This window comes from Phlebotomus papatasi, chromosome 3, assembly GCF_024763615.1.
Source record: "Phlebotomus papatasi isolate M1 chromosome 3, Ppap_2.1, whole genome shotgun sequence".
NCBI classification, from domain to species: Eukaryota; Metazoa; Arthropoda; class Insecta; order Diptera; family Psychodidae; genus Phlebotomus; species Phlebotomus papatasi.
In genome coordinates, this window is record NC_077224.1 from 60,794,411 (window position 1) to 60,803,920 (window position 9,510).

The window sequence follows — 9,510 nt, forward strand, 5'->3', positions numbered from 1 at the left end:
GGAATGTAGAAAAAAATCTACAGAAAATCGGCAAAATATCTACAGAAATTCGTCAGAGTATGAACTAAGATTCGTCAGAAAATCTGCAAAAATTTCTGACGAATTTTGTCCCAAGCCCAAATAAAATTCGTAGGAATATCTACAGATTTCTCGGCAGATTTTCAACAGAGATGTAGATATTTTCTGCGGAAATCTGCAAGATATCTGACGAAATTATTTGACGGGTCGGGAGTCCATTTGACACTTCAAAATTAGGTTATGTTTCGTTCTTTTAGCGATTTTATCCATTTCTTGGACTGTTTTCACTAGTTTTTCATCACTATATGTTAAAAAATCACTTCTTTTAAGTAATTTGAATGTTATTTTTTCACAAAAATTTAAGAAATTAGCAAAAAAAAACTAAGAAAATGTGGGAGCATCCCGCATGCAAACAACTGAGCATTCCAAAATTCGCACACTAACGCAAAACCGCATCAGCAGGCTGTCATATACGCTCACTTCACTATCCATATTCAGAGTGGCAATGTTCACGTTCACGATTAAAGTGTCAAGAATACCGAAATTCGAAATGACAGAACAATCAGCGCCAATGCGGCGAGTACGTGAACTTGCATTATTATTCTGCTAGATTTTCGAATAGGTTTGATTTGACTTTGGAGTGACTCTTTCGATACAGAAGTAGATCTTGAAAAATTCGAAAATCCATTTGAAGATCCAAAAAAGAGACTTTATTACTTCTTGATAATTCCGCAAGGTGGCTGAGGTACATCCTGTTCGAATTTCGAAATACTCAAGTGTCAAAATGTGACGGTCTTCACATTATTGTTGTGAGGAAAAAACAGAACAACGACGTTTACTGTTCTTGCCCCAGTATTTAATCACTCCATAATCACTGAGTAACTCTCTTTTGCCAGCCTTTTAGTGTGATATTTGATAAATTTTCCCCACCTTGTTCGAAAATTTAGTATGAAAATTCGAAATTGAATTTGAATTCTTCGAACTTCAACGAATTTTTGTGCAAATAGAGTTCAATTTACCTTTTATCCAAGACACTATTGGAGAATCAAAATCTACTTCTGTTTGGGCTCACTTTGTTTCTTCGAAAGGTTATTATTGAACGGAGCCATGTGTCCACAAAACTGAAGTCATCATCATTTTAGCCCCAAATCTTGAATGAATTGAATTATTAAAGAAATTGCAGTCCAATTGAAGGGGATTGGAGTCTCATTGGCTTATTTCTCTTCCAGGATATTCCAGAATCACCCGTAGCTCCAGCTGAGAAGGCTGCTCCGGCAGCTCAGACGCCTCCAGCTGCTGATGCCGTGAAGGTGGAATAAATGAGCAGAGTTTTGAGCAAGAAGGGAGAGAATGATGTGGAAGGACATTTAAGAAAAATAAATAAATAAAACGATGGAGAAAAAAATTGGTGAAACACTTATACAAGATAAAAGAAAAATCATCTTGAAAATTATGTTTATCCATCGGAAAAAATTAGATTACTTCGAGAAAAAAGAAATGAAGATTTTTCATCTGTAATTATTTTATAATATTTGCTACATGTTAATTGAAGATATTTGATAGAAGAAGAAGAAAAAATACGAATGAATCCTCATATACATATTAAAAGAAAAAAAAATAAATCTGAGTAAAAAAAATATACTAGTTTCTATTGCAAAACAGATTAGAGGCAAGAAAAGAATTTTGAAAAGAAAAAGAAACAATTTTTCTACGACGATCAAAAACACGGTCAATTTTGAATCCTTTTTGATGAGATTTCAGGAGGAGCGATTTTCTACCCAAGATTTTTCTACACACACTTTTTCTTATTATACAAAAAAAATGAAAGAAGATATTAATAGTAACGTTTTTGATAAAAAATTTTCAGACAATTTAAAACATTTTCCACATTGAAAGAGAAAAAGAATCAAGAGGAATTTTTTAATGATGCGCAAATAGAATCGAAGCTCAAAGTTGAACATTTTCGATCGAATCTTAATCAATTTATTTTATTTTCATAATATTTGTATAAAAAAAAGTAAACTCTAGTAATAAATTTTCACTAATTGTCAATGTAATCCATGGTAGAAATAAAGAAAATATCACGAGCTAAAAAAAAAAAGTGAGAAAGAAATATTTCATGATTAATATCTGCTATTGAATTTTATAGGAAGGACGATTGATGGTGGAGAGTTATTGAATTTGTAGGAATACTCATGAACAGGATATAAATTCTTTTTTTTCTGTCTCCTTCAGTACATAAAACAATCTTTTTGTATTAATTGCTGTCTCTTGTTTAGCTGCCTGTGAGGTTAACAGTTGAAAGAAATGGGCTTTATTGCATGAAAACTTGTGGTGTAGATCCTTTTTTTTTTACTTTAGATGGAAGAAAACAAGAGCTAGAAAATAATTGTAGGATACGTGCGAAAAAAAGGGGCAAAATCGAGAAGAGTCTCCTTATAAAATTTCAATTTTAACATTAAATGAGAGATAAATAAAAATTACCAATTTGTGTTTCTCTTTTTTTCTTATTTCAACTTTTATTTTAGCAGCTTATTTTATTTTTTATTTCGGTTTCTTTTGGTTTTTTTTTATAAACGTCTGCAGTGGAGTTTTGTAAAAAGCACATTTGATTAGTCTCATGAAACTAGTGAGTTGCGTAAGATGTCGAAAGCATTAGGTTGAGGTTATGTGAGAGAAATTGATAGGTTTCCTAAACAAAACAAAAGTGAAATTACAAAAGCTTCCATTCTCACACATTCCTCTCGTTCAGTAATAACCTTCCCGATTTGAGAGCTCTCTCCAGTAGAGGTTTTTCCTTTACCAATTCGAAACTATATCAGAGAGAACTTACCTAAAAACCCGTTGGAAGTTCGAACATTTAAACCGACGAGTTACACAAAAATGAGCAAGTTCCTAAAAAGAACATTTTTTTGAGTGAAAGTGCAATTAAGATGTTCTGCCATCCTGAATTTCCACAAAACTACACAAAAATTCACTTTGCAGCAAATGTTTGCACACTGTTGTTGACATTGTTGATGATTGAAGTGTCAAGAATATCGAAATTCGAAATGGCAGAACAATCAGCGCTAAAGCGGCGAGTACGTGAACATGCACTTTAGGCTTACGGTAGATTTTCGAATGGGTTTGGCTTGGCTTTGGAGTTGCGTATGTCTCTTTGAAAGGTTATTACTGAAAGGAGCCATTAAAGAGAGCAAGATTATTTATTTGAGGTTATGTCGATCACTCAAAGGGTTAAGTTGGGTTAAGTAGTACCGAGTTTGCTCTGATGCAAGTGTCCCGGAGTTCCCGGATTCGAATAACCTTTAGGAAAAAAGTTTTTTCGAAGGTCAATTTACAAAAATGAGGTTTAGACTGACACGATGAGTTAACTTTATGTGAATACGGACACCAACAAATTGTAGAGCATTTCTACAGCTGTCCGATGAGTTGTACCTACAACGATATTTTAAATGCAAATGACAATGCTTTACGGCGTTATCACACTTGCGCATTAAAATTTTAATGTGATTCACATTAAACGTCCAAATAAATATGTTATTTGTGTCTTTGGGTCACTTAATATTTGGGGTTTTTCTATTTATTGATAAAGAAGTGGACATGGCCTGCAAAAATAAGTTTAAATTTACCTAAAGCTTAAATATTTTCACATTAAAAAATTAAAGAGAAAATCGCATTAATGCTATAAATCAATTTATATCAAATTTTGCGGGCCAAGTCTACCTTTTTATCAACAAATAGATCAAATTTTGAATATAAAATTATTCAAATACACAAATTACACATTTGGACTCTCACCAGCGGCAATTAATGTGAATCATATTAAAATTTTAATGTGCAAGTATGATAACACAGTTAGACGTGGCCCAGTTCTGAGCTAAAACTGTGTGATGTTTTCGACACGATAAAGAAGAAGACCAGTTTTTTTTTCGAACATTAAAGATGTTTGAATCGCGTCCAGCGAGTTTCTCTGTGAGAAGAACAAACAAACGTTTCCAACGGCTTGATATCCGGCTTGCACAAAGGCCTAGTTCCTGTAGTAGATAGTGGATATTATGCCGCACTGATTATAACCTAAAAAAAATCATGAAATATGCAGTCTTTCCGTACAGAAGTATATCTTGAAAAATTCGAAAATCTATTTGAAGATCCAAAAAGAGCCCATTCACAAGTAGATTTTGATTCTCCAATAGTGTCTTGGATGAAAAGTAAATGGAACTCTATTTGAATAAAAAGTCGTTGATGTTCGAAGAATTCAAATTCAATTTCGAATTTTCATAATAAATTTTCAAACAAGTTGGGGAAAATTTATCAAGTATCACACTAAATAGGTAGCAAAAGAGTTACTCAGTGAATATGGAGTGATTAAATACTGGGGCAAGAACACTAAACGTCGTTGTTCTGTTTTTTCCTCACAATATGTGAAGACCAACACATTTTGACACTTGAGCACTTCGAAATTCGAACAGGATGTAACTTCCGCCACCTTGCGAAAGTATTAAGAATCTAGTAGATATTTTCAAGATCTACTTCTGACACTGAAAGACCTGAGAAAAATAGAGAAAAAAATATGCTGACCGCTCAGCAGTTTTCGAACAAAAAATGCTAACAAAATTTGTGGAAATGGCATTGCTTCGCTAGTATTGTTTTCAGCTGAATTGAAATTGGTTAGTATTATGATGCTCGCTGGGAAATGTCATCTTATACTCTCAAATATTCGTATTTAAGGAGCTTCACTGTATTTGTCATTTTACTAGCAAAATGAACAACAAGAGTGTTTTTTGTTGAGGTTATTGGATACATAACCATACATTTTCATCTCGTGGTTAAATAATAAATAGAATGACTTAAATGGAAACCTACTGAAAATTTAGTATTTAGAAGGATACCAAACACCATTCTAGACTCACTTGATGTAATTTAGAAGGACGTAACCTACTCAAAAAAAATCGGAAAACCCTCGATAATTTTATCTTGGAATTTTTCCGTAATTTTGAGGGGTTAGTAAAGCGTCTCATGATTATTGCAAATTTAAATTGCAATTTTTACAGTCCCGTACAATTCTAACCTACAAATCCTAAAACCTTCAAAAGTACAGTTGGTTGAAATGGGAAGTTCAAATCAGTAGAGAAAAATCTCTGTACAAAAAATCTGTTCCTAAAGTAAATGTTGTTGAAAGGAACATAACCTAATTTGAGATAATCACTTTTAAAGTAAGAATGTGCTGAATTTTTTAAATCAAATTTGAGTTACAGAAATGTATCAAAACAACTTCTTTTTATACAAATTTCAATAAATATTTTGCTTTAGAAAATCATTTAACTTTGAGGTTATGAACAAGTTCCCTTGAAGTGAATGTGCATAACCATGAAAGTTTTCAAGGCTATAATTTCCAATAACTAACCATTTTATTCTTAACCTTGTATGGTTTACGATGCTGACGATGCTTTATAAAAATATATTAGACTTCATCCATTTCAAAGTTTTTTCAGAAGGTGAGGTTATTTACCATATAACCTTAAAAAGAAAGGAAAATTCAAATGAAAAGGTCGGAATTTAAAGAAAGATTTTTAATTCGTTTTGGCCATATTTTGACTCAAAGTCAAAATTTTCTTGGCTTAATAAGACAAAGTAAAAAATATCACTTAACCTTAAACCTGAATTTGTACTTGTGGCCGAAATCATGAGCATTAAATTGACATTCTAACCTCAAAATCTAATCCAAACTAATTAATCGAATTCTAACCTCCTACCAAACAAAACGTTTCAATCTTTCTGGAGTAGAATTGATCTAAATGTCAGTTTGTTTAGGAAATTTGAGGTTGTGTTGCATTACAACATGATTTGTGTTGCAAAAACTCTAAAAGCTCATGGTTAAGTAGAACGACAGTACTGATTGTATGCCAAACTCAACAAGAACGATTCAACTTTATTCTAACCTACATGACTTGACAAGTTTTAACCTTAGCCAGAAAACCGCATAGTTTTAAATGTAAATTCAGCGAATGTTTGAATACGACATTATGAAGTTAATCCTTTTATATCCTTGGTAAATCAAAAAATTGCAACACTGAAATATTTTTAAGGTTAAATTTTATTTTTTTATTATACGTTTATATTTCTTGATATCTGAAGATTGCAAACCAAACGAATCAAATGTCAACCAAACGAATTAGTGTCTCAATAGGGCTGATTATTCTTTGCAATGTCTTTTGAGGTTAGGTCTGACATAACCTCAAAAAAATTCACAGAGCAAATTTTCGACGTTTCCCATAGCTCCATCAGTTGCATGCTCTTTTTACTGGATTTCGTGAGATTTCAATTTTTGATTTGACTTTTTACAAAGCTTCAAACTGTGTTTTTTTTGTGAAAAAAATATGCAGAGGATTAAACTAATAGAAAAAAAATTGTGGTTAAATGGGTCCAATGGATATTCACGATTTTTGCCAAAAAGAAAGAGTAATTACTGAAAAAAGGGAGACCAATTGGAAAAATACAAAAAAAAACGAATTTTATCTCAACCAGAACCCAACAACGATATTTGATATAGACTTTTTTCCTATTTTTCTTTCAAGTCAAAAAAGCACAAATTTATAAAAATTTCCCATCGCCCAATTTTTCACTAAAAAGTAACAAAAGTTAAATATTTTCCTTTGAGACTGGAGCAATTTACCTTTTAAAAAGTATTTTTTAAACTGTATAAAAAGGAATTGGATTGACGAGAAAGGTGTCTAAAACCGTGTAATTAAGTTAGGTATAATTTTGAATATTTTTATTTAGCTGTAATTTTTTTGTGTATTTAAATATTCTTGAATAAATATTGAAAATATTGCAAGGAAAAGAAAACATGAAACGTTAGAAAGAATAATTAAAATAAAAGAAAAGAAATGTATTAGAAGAGTAATCAAAAATAATCAAATTAACATGAGCCATCACATTGAGAAAGAAGAGTAAACAATTTAGAATAGATGCGTATTGTATTAAAAAAAAACAATTTATATTAAAAGAAAATATCATAGAAAATAACGTGACAATATCCTAATTTTCTTTCAATTTTTATTTACTAAGTGTTTTTTTTCTTTTTAGAATTAATATACTTCTTATTTTTATCGTTTGATTTTTGCATTAATTCAATGTGAAGACACATTTGAAAAATTATACGAAAAAAGATTGTCACGCAAAAAAATCGCTAATTGTAGTTTTTGCAATAATTATTACGATTTCTAAAACAATATTTTTATCCTATTTTGTGGGAGAGAAACAGCATTATTGTAGAGATGATTAGAAAGAAATAAAAAGAAAACATTTGAATACGTATGAGAAAAAAAAATTAATTGTAAGATTTTTTTTAAAAATTTAAATACAACTTATAAATACACAATTGAATAAAAGGAATTACATATAAATACATTACATATGTGATAGGTAAATGGATTTTTGAATTATACGATTGTCTTGCATAAAATATATAAATATATTCAACAATATTTATGGATCTTTTACTCAACTTTGAAAAAACTCTGGGTTTTATTGAAATTGCAAAATATTCGGTCTTATTTGGTGAAAATTAATTCCGAGAAGTCAACCAGCGAGCGATAAGTTTATCTAAAAAACTTGAATTTTTTTGGTTAAATTTCAAGCAAATGCGAATTATTCAAGTTCGTCTTTTGTTTAATAAAGTTTAAGTGGCAGCAGCACTTTTAGTTTGATTTCGTCAAGAACTCCAAATTCCGCAACGGATTGTTACAAAATAGATCAGGTAAGAGAAACCATTCAGGCTGGAGTATGTTCTTCAGATTTTAGAATTTGTTCTTTACTGGTAGATGATTAAAAAAGAAACTATTGAATAAACTTAACAATTTGGAACTATTTTTTGCATCAAATTCATTCAAACGCAATTTATTTAATAATGTAACTGTCTAAGAAAAGAATTTGTCATCCAGAATTCAAAACAGGAAAGATAATAAGAAAAAATTTATCAAAATCCACGCGATATTAACCTGTCCAGGGGCATGACGTTTCCTACGTGTCCCATATGTTTCTAGCGTGCCGAAAAAACTTATAAGTTTATTAGCTGTTTTCTGTCATTGTAGAATTAATTAGCAAATAATACTAGTACAAGATTAAAGCCAATTTAATAACGAAGAGGCAACCGAAAACCCCAAATTGGCAACCTACGTAGTTTTGGAGATATCTCGTGAAATGTGTACGAAAAGAAGAAAAAAAATTACACTAAAACTGGTTACATTTTCCAAAGCTAATGTTACACCCCTGAACCTGTCCATACGTTACTTCGTGGACAAACTTTGCATTACATTCCGGAATGCAGAAAAGTACAATAATAAAGTAAGATTGGGTAACTTGGAATCATATCCCATTTGGAATTTTGAAATTTTTAACAGTTTTAGATGACAAAAGGAAAACCAGTGATAAGCCCAGATAAGCTTATGGTAGCTGAGATTTTTTACAGTTAACTTCGGACTGCTTGGAACTCGGGGTGCTTGCGACTCGGAATGCGTGAAAATTCGATTGTGAGTTGAATTTTGGGGGTTAAGAATCAAGGACAGTTAACTCGACGCTATTATTGATTACATTGATTATATTGATACGATCCAAGCTTGATAATAACTATTTTTTTCTTGTGTTAATCAATAGTTGTGACCGTTGTGACTCTTCGCAATATATTTTAATAGCTGGTCCTAAGTCTCACACTTCCTGAAAAAATTAGGAACCTAGCTCTTTTTTCCTAGTTTCAGGAAGCAAAAATAAAAAATAGGTCCAAAACTGTAGTTTAATACATGATATTTCATAAGTTTTTTCTTAATTAATGTCGCTGTTCAGGAAAACTGCTATCATAGGCACATAGAGGGTTCATCAGTATTAATATTTATGTAAAAATATTTTTACTTGGGAACACTGTTTTTGTGGGTGGTGACAAATTCATAAATTCTACCTGTGTCCATCCTATATTAAAAAGGGTCCATGAATGATAATTTAAAAGTGGTAACTCTATGATTAGATGTGATTCTTTCATAATTACACCTATTGTAATCCTCCAATTTTATCGACAATTGACATAACCTTCAACCCTGTTGCCTGAATTTTAAGGTTGCAAAGTGACATATTCTTGGACTCAAAGTGAAAAAATGGTTTTCGCTAGTGCCCTAATGTCATAAAAACATGGCTTAGAAAAAATTACATAAAAGTGATTTTAAAACTAAAAACCAGTCGTACAAACGATTTAAGCAGATAGATTAGAGTTCCGTCTAAATATTAATGTGCAATTTTTTGTATCCGGTGAAATTTTTACAGTGAAAATGGGCCTCCGAATTGTCGAATTAATTATTATACAGGAAGGCCCCGGACCCAACTTGTATAAAAATCGCCACTGAATTTCCATTTTCTTCTTGGGGAAAATCTAAGGATTTCCAGGAACTATTTGAGGTGGGATTATGAACCTAATAAGTGAGACATTTTTTTTATCATAGTGGA

At 31.3% G+C, this 9,510-nt stretch overlaps 1 protein-coding gene across 3 annotated transcripts in view; it reads left to right on the forward strand.

Annotated features, from left to right (window-relative positions):
* Positions 1 to 2,119, forward strand: part of LOC129807043 (calphotin) — a 136,193-nt gene extending 134,074 nt beyond the window's left edge. For all 3 annotated transcript variants that reach the window (XM_055856018.1, XM_055856017.1, XM_055856019.1), the window contains one exon: positions 1,248 to 2,119. In XM_055856018.1, coding sequence (XP_055711993.1) covers positions 1,248 to 1,337 — 90 coding nt within the window. In that variant the 3' untranslated portion in view covers positions 1,338 to 2,119. The remainder of the gene's footprint in view (positions 1 to 1,247) is intronic.
* Positions 2,120 to 9,510: the final 7,391 nt, after the last annotated feature.